The 17,755-nt window shown below is 46.4% G+C and overlaps 2 protein-coding genes across 3 annotated transcripts in view; one reads left to right on the top strand and one right to left on the bottom strand.

Moving 5' to 3' along the window:
- LOC126543375 (meckelin) overlaps positions 1-313 on the top strand; it is a 74,946-nt gene extending 74,633 nt beyond the window's left edge. Inside the window, exon 30 of the mRNA XM_055062147.2 lies at positions 73-313. Coding sequence (XP_054918122.1) covers positions 73-153 — 81 coding nt within the window. The 3' untranslated portion in view covers positions 154-313. The remainder of the gene's footprint in view (positions 1-72) is intronic.
- LOC126544844 (luciferin 4-monooxygenase-like) overlaps positions 17-17,755 on the bottom strand; it is a 31,338-nt gene continuing 13,599 nt past the window's right edge. For both annotated transcript variants that reach the window (XM_050192354.3, XM_050192353.3), the window contains exons 5-12: positions 17,182-17,384; positions 16,637-16,802; positions 14,094-14,265; positions 12,839-12,939; positions 12,578-12,722; positions 6,573-6,830; positions 5,330-5,512; positions 17-235 (exon numbers count right to left, since the gene is read on the bottom strand). In XM_050192354.3, coding sequence (XP_050048311.1) covers positions 5,379-5,512; positions 6,573-6,830; positions 12,578-12,722; positions 12,839-12,939; positions 14,094-14,265; positions 16,637-16,802; positions 17,182-17,384 — 1,179 coding nt within the window. In that variant the 3' untranslated portion in view covers positions 17-235; positions 5,330-5,378. The remainder of the gene's footprint in view (positions 236-5,329; positions 5,513-6,572; positions 6,831-12,577; positions 12,723-12,838; positions 12,940-14,093; positions 14,266-16,636; positions 16,803-17,181; positions 17,385-17,755) is intronic.

Genomic DNA, 17,755 nt, shown 5'->3' on the forward strand with positions numbered 1-17,755 from the left:
AAAATGAGTTGACGTATTTAAATGGCAAAGATTATATATTTGTCTCCAGTAACGCCAGTTGTTTTATTACAGATGCTGGAAGGCCTGCGACGATATCTTAGCCGACGGAATCTGGTGAAGAAGGCGCTCGTAGACGAAAGGTTTCTGTGGTGAGGTGATCAGACGTCGAGTGCTGGAAGGCCACCGAGAGCGTCCATGCCGTTACACTTGCTGGCTCTGAACTGGCAGGTGGCGTCTGTTGGGAAGGCATATGAAATCGTCGCATCAGAGTGGGCTGTGCCAACGTGGAATAAAAAGGAGTGGTAGAGATAAATGAAGCTACAGCTACAAGTGATAGCGGTATGAGGTTTCGTGCGCTGCAAGCTTTAGTAAATCACTAGGGCTTGCTTTTTTAGTGGTTTACTATACAGATGATGTCCCTGCTAACTTCAGCCAAGTTTATTAGGCAATACAGATGCCGTATACGCGGATAAAACTGACGTACAGTGGTGCTCCAGTCAATTAATTAAATGGCTCAGGTCATACATTCATCTTCCAAATGTTTTTTTTCCTACATATTCAAATAATGAAGTTCGAGGGTGTCGTGGAAAACATCGAATTAATCTGTACGCCACCACGCTACTTTTCCTCAACCATTTTCCCCCTGTTGAATTAGAAGGCGAGCTCAAACGCCCTGCATACGAACGAACTCGATGCCCTGCCTTATCCGGCATCCTGGTTGAAGCAACTTGGCCGCAATAATTTCGCTGCTGGCCTGCGTCACTGCGTAATGGCCTGATAGCAGCGTTTTCATAGCTCCCTTATCAATATCGCCACAGCCGCGCTCGTTTTTCCGACATGGAGCCGTGGCGCAGTAATGTTGGCCGATCGGAATGTCGCTGCCGTCACAGACTTTCATACAACAGCTACTGTAGAGGGAACTCTGGCGCTAGCGCCTATGGGAGCTGCAATGGGAGCGGTTGAGCCACCGTGGCAATTATGGGGAACTACGTGGGTTTGCCTAAACTTCGTCCTTCCGACTTCACACGGCATCGTGACTTTGTCAACTCGTCATTTTCAACAATGTAGTGCGTAACAAATAATTAAATACACATTGTTAAAATTGTCCGATGGCAGAACTTGAGCAATGACGCCACGGACGCACGCATCGACAAGCGACATATAACGCCCTTATGAATTTATCGCGCGCAAGCCAGCGTGTTGATACACTTGGCGTGTTTTGATTTGGCCACTTCGACAAGCTGAACCGTAACAATTAGTAGCGATTGCGCGTGTTCGCAGTGTCTTCCGCACTTAGAAAATTATGGATTGCTCTGAAATGTACGACAATGAAGGCATACAAAGCGCAATAAACGAATCCACAAGGACGTCTGAATCCACAAGCGCAAAGACCAGACAAATCCATGTACTTCCCATGGTTCTCTCTAATGTATTGTAGGAAACTCTATGGCTGCTGCCGAAATAATCGACAGCCCAGAGAGAGAGAGAGGACAAGAGAAGGCACACTCGACGCGTCTACTAGCTGTGCCTCCTTTTGTCCTCCCTGCGCTCAAACACCTTTAGTCAAGAAGCACCAACAAGACCACACCGTCATCATTGTGGCGCTGATGAGGCCATTGGATAACACAGTCAAGTTCGTTGGTTCACAACACGCTTGAGAGCAATCTAGTGAGGATGCTAAAGCTTGTCGCCGTGGCGAAATTTTATCCCAAAGACTCGTCTTTACTGCGCAAAACGAACGTAGGTAAGCGTGGTGGCGTGGCCGGGACATGCACTAGCGGGCACGTTGGTGCGGGCCGCGACGTAGCAATCAAGCATAGCTGATCTCGTGCAATCTGGCTTCATAAATATCAACGAGATATGACGGTGGAGTGGATAACTAGAACGATTGACAATGGTAGCAGAGTATTACATCGAGTCGAAGACTGGTAGTTTTGCGGGCAGGGCAAATTGCAGTGAACATTCTCTTACTAACTAAACACGCGAGGTGTCAGGGAAACTATAGGAGGCAGAATGACGCCACGCGGCCACCCCTCGCAAGCGAACGTTCCGTGCTACCGCTCCTTCTACCATATAACTGAGCCGTGCCTCCGAAACATGGAGGAATTTTAAAGCTCAGCAGGTCACGTGACCTCCGGCGCGCGGAAAGAGAGTGCGCGTCAAGGCATCAGCCTTCTCACCTTAGCTGCTCGTCCTCGCAGAATCGGCCTGGCACATGTCGATCTCCCTTTCCTATGGCCTTTTGCCGCTTAAGCTGCCCTGCGGGCGTTGCGCTAGACTCTACGTTCGACGCCGTAACGCGAGACAGGCTTCGAGTGGCAGAAAATAGGGGGTTATGTTACTGGCACTGTGCAATCGCTCATCGTATTTTTTCTCGCCGCCCGAAGCGGGCTGGAGGTGAATGAAATAGCATGTTTGTATATATATATATATATATATATATATTTATATATATATATATATATATATATATATATATATATATATATATATATATATATATATATAAACGAGAAGAAAGGGGGTTGACCGAGGGGCCCGATTTTTATTAGTCATATCATAAGAAAAAATAATTATGGGGTTTTACGTGCCAAAACCACTCTATGATTATGAGGCACGCCGTAGTGGAGAACTCCGGAAATTTAGGCCACCTGAGGTTCTTTAACGTGCACCTAAATTTAAGCACACGGGTGTTTTCGCATTTCGCCCCCATCGAAATGCGGCCGCCGTGGCCGGGATTCGATCCCGCGACCTCGTGCTCAGCAGCCCAACACCATAGCCACTGAGCAACCACGGCGGGTATATCATAAGAAGCCAACAAACACTGACACCAAGGACAACATAGCGGAAATTACTTGTGCTTAATAAATGAAATAAAGAAACGATAAATTAATGGAAATTAAAGTGCATGAAGAAACAACTTGCCGCAGGGGGGAACCGAACCCACAACCTTCGCATTTCGCGTGCGATGCTCTACCACTTGAGCTACCGCGGCGCCGTTTTCCCATACACTTATATATAGTGTTGGCATTTTATATATATATATATACATATAAATAATGCCAACACTGCATCAGTAAGTCGTGGTTTGGCGGGATCACTGAACTCTCGCAAAACTTGGCGCGTGCTTTGTAACGTGCGCGACGCAAACTTGGATAGTGGTGGTGTCTGCGCGTGTATTGAGGAAGTAACAACAGCAGATGTTACACTCAAGCAGCAGCTCGTGCGCTGTTTGAGATTTCTAATATCGGCGTCACTCATGTGTGGTAGAGCAAGTGACAGGGAAGGAAGTTGCGGAGCGAAATATGTAGAAGGCAGAAGGGGAATGCAAACGTGTAGGGCAAATAGGAGTGAGGAAATGAATGTGACTGCCACTCAAATGGCCTGGGGAGCGAGAGTCGCAAACGTGCTGTTCACATATAAATCACAAAAAATCAACCGGCATTGACGGCTCTTCGCCATTGCAGATGTCAGTCCTCTCAGAGTGAAACCCAGGACTCCCTATTTTTTTTTCTTTCATGCGCTTTCCATTCAACGCGGGAATTGCGTAAAAACATATTAAATTTAACAAATACGTAAAGTGTCATCTATGTTAACATCGTTTCTTGGCCTTGGGTACGTGCCATGTCCAGAAAGAGAGAGGTAGAAATGCAAGAGCGAGTGGTTGGCGAAGTTTCTCGTCTATCTGTTTTGCTGCAGCGCTTCAGAAATCGATTCGCGGCTAAGATACTGCCTTTGCCAGACCGGTTCAACATGGATCAACTTTTGTAAAATGCTCATAAAATCAAGCAATCTGTTGAATATTTCATTGTCTCTTTCACAAGTGCAGTGCGGTGGAATCTGCGAATCGCGATTCATTTCACACGGTGCAAGTTTTGTGCCGAAGGAATTCATAGCATCTCTTGCAAGTTGGCGGAGGCGAAATACGTGCCTGTTTCGAGAAGGAAGCGCTGGACAGCAGGAAGAGGGAACCAAACGGGCCTTAACCAGTTCATGAAGTGCAGATGCAATCGAGTGGGCCCCATATCGTTGCGTCAGGCTCCAACTCATGGACTACAGTTTTCGCGACGCCTATCGTGACTTAGAATCACCTAAGGCAACGTGTTTACAGAGTGAAGCGCCTTTAAGAATGACCTGCTTCGCACACGTAAATTAATGTACTCAGTGTTGACAATGAAAAGTTAATTAGCGCTTAATTTTATCCGCCAAAAGAATATTGTGATTTGTCGTGCATTTCAAATTCACCACACCATTACTAAACCGCACAGAAGAATTTTGCTACCAGCCCGGTAAAATATATTCTTCGACACTCGATATTCACTCAGTTGTGTGACGGAACAAGGTTGACGGTCAGCTAATAAAATGAACGGCAACATTTCCCTTCTTGAATTTCGCGTCTCAACCGCAGTGCCGGTACGTCTAACATCACGTACTTCGAGGTATTTTCGTTCAGGAAAACGTCTCAAAACTCGCTGTCCAGTCTTGGCAGCTTCTCTAGAATGCAGTTTAGAGCCCTCGTCTATCGACATGTTATTACATATTCCCGAGCATGCCCTATCAAAATCTCATGACGTCACGAAGGGCTACTGTGGGAACTTCGAACCAGTCTTCCATTTCCTGCGTCCTTTCTGGCTCATGGAGACTGCGCTCACGATAAGGCTATAGTTTCTGGTATATCCCGGAAGCGTTATTTACAAATACAGCTTAACATTTTCTTTTAAGTGTTCCTCAAAAAAAAAAGTCCACCATATTGTAGCTCGTAAAGATATAATTAAATGTTAAGCCGTATTAGTAAATTACGCTTCTGCAATGCCAAAACGGCCGCTCTTACCATAAAAGGGTTTTAAGTATGTTTTAAAGGAGTCAGAAATATAAAACTGGCGCCGGCGGTGTGCTGAACTTCCTACACCACCTCGCCGTGACGTGATGGATTTTGACGGCGCCTAGTTGCGTCTGTGGTCGAATTACTTGTCGGTAAAGAAGAACTACGTCGGATTATACAACAATCAAAGAGTTGGCAAGTTTTGGGAATCGTTTTTCTTTTTTTTTTGCGCCAGAACCGCGGAAATACGAGAAAGTACTTTCAAATACGTGACAACGTTGTGCCGACGTATACCGACGCTTAGGATTCCAAGGTTATTCAAAAAGGGGAAGCTTAGCCGGCGTTTTCTCCAAATATAATCTACGATTTCCCACCAGATGAATGGAAACTTTTTGCAGTAGTTGCTTGCATTCTCCACGGATTTATCCCGGTTATTTAGTGTCTCTTGAACACGACTTTAACAAAGACTGTACGTTTGAAGAGAAGGTGCGAAGTAGTGTGCACTACCTTGATACACGAGCTGTTGGACAACGTTGGATGACCGCGCCGTAGTTTCCTACTGCGATGCCTGCAGGCGTTTCGCGTAGGTGTCCCGCAAAGCGGCACGTAGTGGCTTGCCCGTGAAGGACTTCGGAATGCTGCTGACAAATTCAAGTCCACCGTGCAGATGCTTCTGGTAGCTTGCCTGATCTGTGACGGAAATAATCCACAGATATCCAGAACGGAGTATATTCATTTCCGATTTAAAATAAATGAGACAGACGCTGACAAAAAGCTGCAGCATTGACTTCTCTCACGGAGTGATGACGATGACCCTGATATAATATAGGTATAGTTAATGCAATGTCTGTCCGTATATATACCGCAATTTACTTATGATTTCATACTTGCGCAGATCTGCCAGATGTACACTGTTACATCAGAACCAGTCACGATAGACTATGAAATGGCATGCTTAAGAACCATAGCATGCTTGATAAGCGACTTATTCTTTTTACATTGTATCAATAGCATGTAAATGATAATTCCAAAATTGTACACAACGTCAAGATCAGGAAATTAAAGAACTAGCTTGAACACATCTACGGAATTTATGACAGTATAGTTGCATCTGCAGTGAAGTTCATATTTTGTTGTCCCATCATTATTTCGAGTTGCCGTATACAGTATGCTGATTCGCTTCAATTTCATGCGCAAGGTCAAAGTAGCCATAATTCACTTTTCTGTAGGGGCGCATTGCTGATTAGTAAAATGGTATAGTAGTTTCTGCATATTCTGTAAATGGCGGCAGTCTACGGTTTAAAAAAGAAAGAAGCAAAAAAGAAATGAAAAGAAAGACAAGTGGTTAACTGAAGGTGAGGGCGACAGGAGTACTTGGCCAACCATACAACCTACAGCACTCGCTGTAATAGGATACTTGCTTGGCTGAGCCGCCGCGCAGCCGCACGGCTATTTGTGCGCGACAGCTTAGCCAATTTCCGCATGCTATTGTAAGTATTCGTTTATTGTTGATGAGAGCCTTTAAATAAAACGATCGAAGAGAAATCTTCGCGAATAGCCAGTTTGCCAGATCTGACCATCCGTTTTCTCCAGACGGCATCGTTAACCTGTAACAAAAAAATTTCAACGCCACTGCATTTATTGTATTTAGTAAAATAAGGGAAAATTAAAGGGCACGCTTCGTAGCGGGTTTCGATGCTATACAAGGCCGCCGTAGATTAGTGCTCGCACAAAGAATCGGCACGCGTACCAGCCACAATATTCAAGAGGGCATCCTTGAGCGTCTCGCTTGGCTCGTGGCCTTCGTTCAGCACGACGAAAGCTCTCGCCACCTCGCCGTATTCGTCGTGTGGCACACCGACCACGGCAACGTCGTGAACAGCCCCGTGCTGCCGCAATAGCCCTTCGAGCTCGGCGGGAGGCACCTGCTGATCCATGCACTTGATCAGGTCCTTCATGCGGTCCGTGATGTAGAATAGGCCTTGGTCGTCGTAGTAGCCCACGTCACCTGCGCGTGAACGTTCGACTGGAAGATTAGGAGTGCTCGCGATTTGACACACTTCCGGTGTGTTCACTCCGGAACAGTGCGAAACTGGGCGTTTTGAAACATATTCGCGGTCTTCATCTCTACCAAGCGTTCGTCGCGTGCCTATAGACCGTTTTTTCGTAGGCGCCGCCATATTGTGAACGCAGTGGCGCCGCCTATGAGCAGCGCCATACTGGCTTGGGTGAAAGCGGTCTTTGGCATGGCAGGTATACGCTCGGCGGTAGGTTCTGACGTTTGTTTTCGCGGTCGTGCGGTCTGTTTAGTATGACGTGCGTCTTCTACGTGGTAAACAGTTCTGTGAGACTTGCTGAAGTGGTTTAAGGTGCCATGGCCAGAATTTCTGCTGGTGTTGAGGTGGACGGAACACGCAGCGCGATGGGGGGGGGGGGGGGGGGGAGGGGGTGCACGCATATTTGAGCCTACAATCAGCCTCGGAGGGCAATTGTGTATTTCCGAATGTTCCAATCACTAATGTGACCTATTGCAGTAGTATCCTCTACTTCTAAGCTGCGGTTTAGGGGCCATGAAACATACGCGACGATCGTAACAGCGTGGGTACCGTTCTGCTACGATAGGAGCTGTGCTGTTATACTTTGACAAGCGTTCAAACTGTTCGCTGCAGGTTACATTGCGTGACTACTTGGTTGGATGGATGAAGCTTCCACCCATGAATAAAATAGTTTTGGCTAGTAATAGTAGCATACCTTACAGTCTGAGTTAAGCTTGTCCAGCAAAGCGACCGTTTACGAACTGCGTGAGCGTCCTAAGCAGTAGTAGGTTCTGGATTACAGATATCTTTGTTCTATATAGTGCATGGTCCGAGCATACGGCATCAGCGGTTATATATTTATAAACGTTGTGCGGCGTTAGCCCGTTTTCTCTTGCTTTTTAGAGAAAGAGGATGATAACCAAATTTTTTTTCGGTTGTGTTCGTTCAGTTCTCTACGACGCACTCACACGTATTACGGAAATTTGGCGCTCAAAAATAGCCATCGCATTCTTTTTATGCGAACCCTCTCATATATTATGGCTGTATACAGGCCAAAAAGGCAATGCCGAAGCACACAGCTTATATATGTATCGTGCTGGCTCACCAACCGCAGTGATCGCTGTGTTGAGCAGCGCCATGGGCCTCATGCAGCAAGGCTAGCGTAGACATATGGTAATTTCAAGAATACTAGACTTGAAATGCGTGAGAACGATGCCAGTGTATCACAAATATTTGATAGCGCCTGCCGCTCATATGTTTCGTGGTTGCCTTAGGTTGGCCGTGCACGAGCATGCGCTCTTATGTTTTGTTTTACTCCCTACGCCAATTGATCAGGCAGTGAGCTGATTTACTATTTAATTCTGGTAATACAGAGACGCTGGTTTTTTTTGTTGAATTAAATCGATATAAGCAAAATAGTAAACAACACATACACGCACCGCGACTGATAATGCGCGTACACCGCGGCTGATCATGCGAGTCACATTTTTGCGCCCCCAAGATATATTTCTGCCTACAGTAGTTACCAATGCACCGAAAGGCTTCCCTGACGACCTTATATGAACGAATATGGCGTAAATTTCACAAAGTAAGATCTAAAACATCTCGAAATCGTTCCGGAGCACGCGACAGCAATACTTTCAAGCAGCGCCGCGCCGGATCGCCCAAGCCAGAGAGGAGGAAAGGCTCTCCGCGCGCCCTATCCTCCTCGCCCGATGAAACGGTCTACAGTATACATGAAAGCGAAAGGTGTGGGTCGAGCCAGCTGGCGGGTCGGGCGAGGTCATCCCGACTCGCCAGCTGTGGTGTTTACACGAACCTGACTTTGTGAGTCAGACAGCAGCGTTTTTCACGTCCATGCGCGCCCTGAGAATGAGGGATATTATCCCCAGCGCAGATCAGTTGGTTATGTTCACTGCCGGACGAAGGCCTCTCCCTGCGATCTCCACTTAACTCTGTCTTGCGCCAACCGATTCCAACTTGTGTCTGCGAATTTCCTAATTTCATCAACCCACCTAGTCTTCCGTCGTCCTCGACTGCGCTTTCCTTCTCTTGGCACCCATTCTGTAACCCTAACGGTCCACCGGTTATCTAACCTAAGCATTACGTGGGCTGCGCAGCTCCATTTTTCTCTTAATATCAATTAGAATATCTGCTATGCCCGTTTGCTTTCTGATCCACTCCGCTCTCTTCCTTTCTCCTAACGTTATGCCTACCATTTTTCATTGCATCGCTCTTTGCGCGGTCCTTAACTTGTTCTCGAGCTTCTTTGTGAACCTCCAAGTTGGTGCCCCATATGTTAGCATAGGTAGATTGCATTAATTGTATAAGTTTCTTCTTAATAATAGTGGTAAGCTCCCAGTCAGGATCTGACTATGTCTGCCGTATGCACTAAAACCCATTTTTATTCTTCTGTAAATTTCCTTCTCATGATCAGGATCCCCTGTGAGTAATTAACCTAGGTAAACGTACTCCTCTATTGGCTCCAGAGGCTTACTGGCGATCCTGAACTCTTGTTTCCCTGCAATGCTATTGAACATTATCCTTGTCTTCTGCATAATAATCTTCAACCTCACTCTTACACTTTCTCTATTAAGGTCCTCAATCATTTGTTGTAACTCGTACCCAGTGTTGCTGAACAGGACAATGTCATCTGCAAACCGAAGGCTGCTGAAATATTCGCCGTCGATCCTCATTCCTAAGCCTTCCCAGTTTAATAGCTTGATTATTTCTTCCAAGCATGCAGTGAATAGCATTGGAGATATTGTGAAAATTATAAATAATATAATATATTACTTTACTTGTTTACATGCGAAAACCACAATCTGATTATGAGGAACGCCATAGAGTGGACTCCGGATTAATTTTGACCGCTTGGGGTCCTTTAACATGCATCCAATGCACGGTGCACGGGCGTTTGTGGATTTCGTCCCGATCGAATATATATATATATATATATATATATATATATATATATATATATAAGTCTAAAGAAAGAAGCAGGACACTGAAATGGATAGGAACACGGAGGTAGAAGTGAACAAGGTGCTCTAGGGGTTAGGAGCCTGTGCGTCTCTCTCTTACAATAGCGCAGTCGTCTAACACAGCTATTTGCGAAGACCTGGCCTCCAGCAGGCCACCGGGACAGAATGGTTCTCCGCGAGTCCCCACGACACTGTCTGAAGACGCCGTTCAGGCCTTCTCCGCAGCTTCAAAGCATGGCGGTGTTCAGCGACGTCTTCGACGCGCTTGTTAAGCAGCTGTAGAACATAGCGTTGTTTTATCAGCTGAAAGTGCCGCCCGTCCAACGAAAGCAACAACCCTGCTTCCAGAGTTCCACGGATTCCAGGACGACCCGGACATCTGGATTCGCGCAGTGAACTTTCGCCGCCAGCCACGCTTGGCCAGCGGACATCAAAAAGCATTCGCGAAGAACATCTGCGTGGAGCCGCTCGGGCGTGGCACCTCTACGAAGGGCACAGCCACTTAATGTGGACCAGCTGTAGTGGCGCCTTCATAGCTGCATTCAGCAACCTTCCTAGCGCCTCCGAACCGAACCCAGTTGCTGATCCACCATATTTTTTTCTGACAACCACCCACCCGTATGTGTTCCGTTGCGGCGCTATGCTGAAAGAGAGCGTGCTGTTATTGACAAACAAGTGCAATAAATGCTAGCCGCTGGAGTCATCCGACCATCTCCTAGCCCGTGGGCCGCACCTGTAATCCTTGCTCGCAAAAAAAAAAGAAAGAAAAGAAAAAGGTACCATGCAGTTTTGCGTTGACAACGGTGTGCTGAATAAGCATACCATACCCAGCTCGTATTCACTGCCCCGCATTGATGACGCCATCGATATGGTGCGGAATTCAAACATATTTTCGTCACTTGATTTACGTGCGGAGTATTGGCAAATCGAGGTTGCCGAAGAAGACAAGTTTAAAACTGCGTTCCATACTCCTTCGGGATTGTACGACTTCAGCCGCATGCCTTTCGGATTGCGTACTGCTCCGTGCAGACTGTACTGGGCTCGCTCAAAGATAAAGCCTGCGTCGTGTACTTGGACGATATTTTAGTTGTCGGTACAAGTGAAGAAGAACATCTTCAGAAGTTGGATGACGTTTTGACAAAGTTGTGCGCTGTGCGATTCAGGTTGAACCGAGAGAAGTGTCAATTAATCCTGCCTCGATCTTTTACCTCGCTTACACTATCTCAGAGCGCGGTATCCAGCCACACCCGAGAGGATATCAGCTGTCGGTAGCCAACTACCCCATGCCAACTTCTTTAAAGCAGGTGTAGTCATATTTAGTATCGCTTCGTATTTGATAAAGTTTGTAGAAAATTTTGCAACTGCGGCTCTTCTCACGGACCTACTAAAAAAAGGAGTGATGTTTGAATGGGACCCATCACTGGAAAACGTTTTTCAAGTCCTCAAACATCAGCTTACTCGTTATCCAGTGATGAGCCACTTCAGTGAAAAATGGGCTACCCTGATTCATGCTGATGTCAGCCAGGTTGGCTTGGGAGCCGTATTTGTTCAGCGCGACCCTATGGAAGGGAACTTGTCGCGTACGCCAGCCGTAAGCTGTCGGATGCGGAAGTGGAACCTATATGCGAATTCCTCGGCTAGAATTTGTAAATCGCAATATGTGCCATAAGGTAATTACTTAAAAATTTAACTAGTGATTTTTGTGAATCAGTTGATTATGGATTTTAACTTTTTGTCCAAGTAATGTCCGCCTCTTCGAGTAGACCAGCTCATGGACTGCAATTGTCCTATCTATCTGCCACAGGCAATTTTTTTTTAAATTTTGAATGTGTTCGCCACATTCACATACAATTTACGACACATCACACATACAATTTTTTTTTCTCTTTGACACTCCTAATGCTAACGTATTAAAACCGACTCCTCCTCACCTCAGTGACCCGTCTACTGTCCGGTCATCGTGGAGACCGGCTAGCGATCACACGTACCTGACGAGTGGATTCTGGGTGGACTGGCTGACTCGCCAGTTATTTCTGACGAGGCCTGGGTTGCGATGAAAGACAATAGCACTCGAAGCGAGTAAGAACGTTTCGAGTGCTGGCAAACTGGCAGCGCTATACCCGAGCCTTTACGCACACTATAAGCGTGTGCGAACGAGAAATGTATTGACATAACTTCGGCATGACATTGACGTCAAGAAAAAGAAACTAAACAAAATAAAGCTTATATATCGGTGCTATTTTCGCTCTCACAGCAACAAGGTATATTTAATGCTTGTCGCTGAATATTCGTGCATATTACCTCTTGGCGAAAAGAGCTTGTAGTTACGTCACTCTTGCACATGATAGACAGCCGGCATACACTCTTCACTGCCTTGTTGCATATACTGCTTGTCCGGTTAGGTTACGTTAGCTTCCTATTTTCATCAACAGTATAAGATTTTAACAAGACACGATAATTGCGCTTAAATAAGGGCGCTGAATCCTAGGCATATCACAGTAATTAAGGGCAACATCAATTTTTGAGAACTTGCTTCAATGTGAATACGTGTCATTGTTCGCTGCTTCTTGTCCGTAGGAACGCAAGATTGTTTATTAGAAGAGATACTTCAGTTGCAGGATGCTTATAGTCGAGCTGCTAGTAAAGCAAGTGTGGTGTAGCATGCCTGTCAGCGGTGCTCATAAACTGAGTACATGGGATGTGGCAATTTTGTGAGGAAAGTCACTTTTGCGCACCTGTTTTTAAAAATCCCTCCTCGTCGTAGAGTTCCGCGGTGGCTTGACTGTTGTTCAGATATCCCATAGCGCAGCACGGGCTCTTAATGCGAATTTCCCCACGCTGACCAGGTCCAAGTTTTTCTCCTGTGATCATGTCCACGACCTGCACGTGAATCACGTTAACGGCAGAACATCAGCTGTAGCGGCCGGTGGGTTGCATATCAGCAAAATGTATATCGGGTACATTAGGTGAAGCTGGGAATACAGCGGCTTACTTACTTTGAGGCTAGACATGAAGTTAGGCGCCCCGATGCAGTCGCTGCCAACGCTTACTCCAAGAGAGTAGGTTCCAGCGCCGAAGCTCTCCGTCAGCCCATAGCCTGTGTAGACGCGAATTATTATACAACGCCATATGTGGCTTGCAGTAGACGGATGATGCCAACGATAGCATGAACAGTCATGAAACTAACTTACATACAGTGCGGTCAAAGCTGCACTAGATATTGACTCCGTCGTTCACTTATGCATTTGGGAATCGAAAGGAAACGCAATACGGTGACGCAGATCAGCTTAAGCACTGTCTAGTGAGAGTGAGGGTAAAGCATGGATGGTGTGGTGCGCCTTTCACCCTTTGTAAGGAATTGTGCAGGATGTACTTGATACAATTATTTGGTGCCCTCTTCGTTAAGCTTAATGGGTTGTTAGTGTTTCTTCAGAGCTATGTATCAGAGGCCGACACGTTGCATTCTTCCTTTCGTCGGTTTTCTCCTTTTTTCATGGTTGATTGACGCAATTCCTCAAGCTCTTCACTGCAGGCAGTTTACGCGGAAAAGAAATTGGCGAAGAAAGTGGCAAACATGGCTTCTCCTGACAAACGTCAGAGTACACATATTTTCATCGAAAAGCTGGAGGACTTCACCTCCCGAGACTAGTGCAGATAGCAAAGCTGTCTCAAATTGCACGTTTTTCGCAATGTCTGCTGTCAGAATTTATAAGCTTATTTTTCCAAACTAAGCAACCTGGCTCACTGCTCGCCATGGCGTCGACGTGCACGTAGATGTTGGACGTGGTACTAATAATTTCATTTTCCGATGTTTTATCGCCATGTACCGCAAATGGAGTAGAGGCTTAGCTGCCGGTCACCTAAGACAACAAACGTGGTTCGCATTCACGTAATTGACATCCTCGAGGATATTGTGATGTATTAACATTTTCCACTACGTAATTATTGCTCAATCACATTACTTATCGTTCTTGTCACGAACATTTTGCTACTGGCGCCGGAGTACAATGTTGTATAACTGTCGCGTGCTAGTTTAAAACACATAAATATAGGGAATTATCGCTAATTCGAAGTTAACTGCCACATCTTGGTAATTGTATCACTGTCCAGTAGCCTATACCTGCACTCAGTGTCTGCCTAGACTCCGTCAGATGAAGGTAAGCTTTTCATTTTAATGCTTTCTAGAAGGATGTATCCCTTTCAGAAACATATGTCCTCCATAGATTATTTACGTGTCCACAAAGTGCTTACCTTGCCCGACCGCAAAGACCTTTAGCTTGGCCCGGGCCTCAGCTACTAAGTCTGGCGGCGCTGTGCTTCCAGCTAAACTAACCATCATCAGGCTGCTCAAGTCGTACTCCTCTAGCAGTGGACTTTTGAGCATTATTCTCAAGTATGTTGGAAACTGAAGCAAGAACGAAACCTGCAAAAAAAAAAAGGTAGAAAAAAATATCAGTTTCTCCCAAAGGCGAAGCATTGATAGCGGTAGCAAAGCATTAGACAATTTCACGAAGTAAGGTTATTGCTTTTATCGGCCGTACGAATTGCAGTAAGCATCACTTAATAATTAAATTAATAAGCATGGTATCACGCGCGCACAGAGAAACACGAACGGATCTCACTAGATGACTGCGAGCACTCCCTATCACAACGCTATATGGCGATGAATAGCGCTAGAAGCGAATGCTTTCGTGCTGCTCTGACTTCACCGCGTGTGCCAAACTTAGATTACATGACCTCCAAAACTAGGCGAGCGGGGAAACAGCATTTATAAAGTCTGCCAGACATCTCGGCTTGTCCTTAGCCTTTGCACCCACTGCCAATTACTTCCAAGATTCCGTGCGCGGGCCACATATACGCTCAGCCGCGCGGACAGCCATGTACAGCCACGGCCGGGCTAGAGGAAGAGACGCCCGCTCTTCTACCCCATAGCGCTCGCTTGATCACGTGACTTACAACAATGGACGAGCGCTCGGGTAGATGACGCACTACTAAACAAGTTTGCACCCTTTGGCACTTGTCACCTAACAATATGCGTCATCTGTCTTGTCCGCATTTCTTTTCTTTAACGCTGCGAGTCCGGTACTTCCAGGTCGCGAACGGCATGCGCGTTATCAACGTCAGATAGCATTCTCGGCAGAAAAGTAGCGAGCGCAGAGTTTTCAAGTAAGGAAACACAAGCAAGGCAGATGATAATTATTGTTGTGGGACAGGCATGACTGTCTCTTCTAAAACTTTATTTGCGCATTACGTTGACCTTGCAATATCTCTTTCCATTGCAGTGAAATATTGATTGCAGCTGTATTTCTGAATGTAGACTCAGAAAACCACAAACCCGAAGCTAAAACTGCAAACCTGAAGTGCTAGTATAGTGACCAGAAAGCAGCGGTAAATTTCCTTTTCGGCGCTGTGCCAATTTAAACTCCAGTTTTTTTTATGAGGATCTATGTTGTGCTAAATGTGTAATCGTACGTGTAGATGTACGTGTAAATAAGCACAATTATTTAATCGATTAAAAGAAACAGGCCATTAATCGAATAATGTTTCACTGCGGACAGCATTTATGAGCTATCGAAGGGGCTAAACGTTGCAACTGATGCTTGCTCTTTGAGACCACTAGGCAGGCGGTATGTGTTATAGACATCAGCGCGAAAAGACGCGCACCGGAATCGGAAAGGATGGAGCCGAGAGTGAAACGCCTCGTCACCGCTGTTTACCGTAATTTAACTGAGTTAGGAGAATCAAATAGTCGAGATTGCCAGCTTTCTCTTAATTGATGCCCAGACATCCTGAACAACTCATGCCTTCTAAGAATACGAGAGAGTGCTTCCTCGCGGGGTAGGCCATTATAAAAACAGGCTTCTGTTTCATAGCTATAGGCCTGGGTATCGCGACGTAACACAGACAAATGAGGAGCCTGTGTTACGTCGCGCTGTCCAGACATTGCGATGAATCTGCACCCACTTTCTCACCTTTCAGTCATTTTGCAGGCTTCTGTTCGTAGCTGGCAAGGATACACGCCGACGAACAAATGGCTGGATGACTAATTAGAAAATTGTAGACCATCCTGGAAACTTCCTGATACAGCTTTCAGTAGCTCTTCGCAGAAGTTACGTGGGACACCCAGTATACGGCCATTCTGCTTCTTGGTAACGGACCCTAAACACTAGTGACTGTCGGTGTACTCAAACTGCTTCCTATTACAAGGCTACAACGCAGTGTTACCGCTCATTACTGTCACCGCTGTAGTTGCCAGACGCGCGTGTGTTCGCTCATGAGTACACGGTACCTGGCATACAGCTGTCGTAACGGTAACGGCAACGCGGTAAACTTATAATAAGCGTTTTAATTAACAGCTCATAAATGTGGTTTTCGCTTTCTCGGAGTAAATAGGTTATAAGCGTATTCGTGGCACCTCTTGTGGGGTGGCTCCTGTTTTGCCATAATTCTTTGTATTGTGAAGAACTGTATAGACTTGGTGCACGCAGGTCCCGTGTTGTATACTGAATGTTCACAACCGCAGTTATAATGGGCAGAGTCGATTTGTGCAATGACGTATTTTCGGCAGCTAAAGAGATAAAGTTCACAACACCACTGACATAATAATCCCCAGTTTATGAATAAGCAAAATGCGCGTTTAATGAGCTATTTTGATGATGCTCTTCTTGCATTTAGTGCTCTCATTTTCCCTCAAACACAATACGAAAACGGTCATAGACATGCAGACATATTTGAAAATTTGCTTTTCTTCAGTTACGCTCTTGATGTAGACGCACCATATATAAATCGCATACCTTGTGCTTAGCGATGGCAGGGATGAGCACATCTGGATCTGGGCAGTCTGAGACGACCAGGGTGTCTCCTCGACTGAGGACGCTGTTCAACATGAGTATCCCTGACGCGTGAGAGAAAGGAGCCGTGCCAATGTGACGACCTGGGCGAGGGTTTTTCGGTCCTGCCCTACTTGGAACGAATAAAAACAAAACAAAAGAAAAACGTCGTCGTTATTTGACATCATGACGTTGTTTGCTATGAACAAGCGCCATTTTCACGATCAATGTGTACTGCCATTGTGAGCAATGAGGGTATACTCACTCCCACATATTGCAGTTTATTCCACAACACACACACACACACACACACACACACACACACACACACACACACACACACACACACACACACACACACACACACACGCACACGCACACGCACACGCACACACACACACACACACACACACACACACACACACACACACACACACACACACACACACACACAACTATGATGTTCAATCTATCGTCAGTAAAGTAAAAGCAGACACCGTGGTTCTTACCCCGCCGACATGTATTGGGCGACAACGTTGCTGTGCGAGATCATGACTCCCTTGGGCTTGCCAGTGGTGCCACTCGAATACAGGACGAACAGCAAACTGCCGGGGTCCGCAGCGGCCGGCGGCGCCTGGCGCTCCGACAGCGCTGTCTTCCGCAGCGACGCGAACGGATGCGCCCCGGCGTGGCTGCCGAACACCACCAGCGTCTGCGGTGTTGGGTCCAAGACACAGACGGCACGCACAACTGAAAGGCGCACTCAATGTGCAAGCGTTACTCCACGCCGCGGGGGCTCTGGGGCGTTGCGCTGCTGAGCACAAGGCTTCGGTGCCCGACCGGCATCATTTTAGCGGGAGGAGAATGCAATAAACGTTCGTCACCGTGCTTTCGATGACGGGTAAAGGAGCCCGAGTGGTGAAAATTATTCCGGAGCCCTCCGCTATACGGCGTCCTTCTTACCCCACTGTGCAGTTTCGCTACGCTAAAAACCCCGCATTTTTTTTAAAGCGACGCTTTCTGTGTGAACCCTCCCGGACTTTCCTGACCGTGGCTGCTCCCTTGCCGAATAGCTCATACTTA

The sequence above is a fragment of the Dermacentor andersoni genome, chromosome 1 (genome assembly GCF_023375885.2).
Source record: "Dermacentor andersoni chromosome 1, qqDerAnde1_hic_scaffold, whole genome shotgun sequence".
NCBI classification, from domain to species: Eukaryota; Metazoa; Arthropoda; class Arachnida; order Ixodida; family Ixodidae; genus Dermacentor; species Dermacentor andersoni.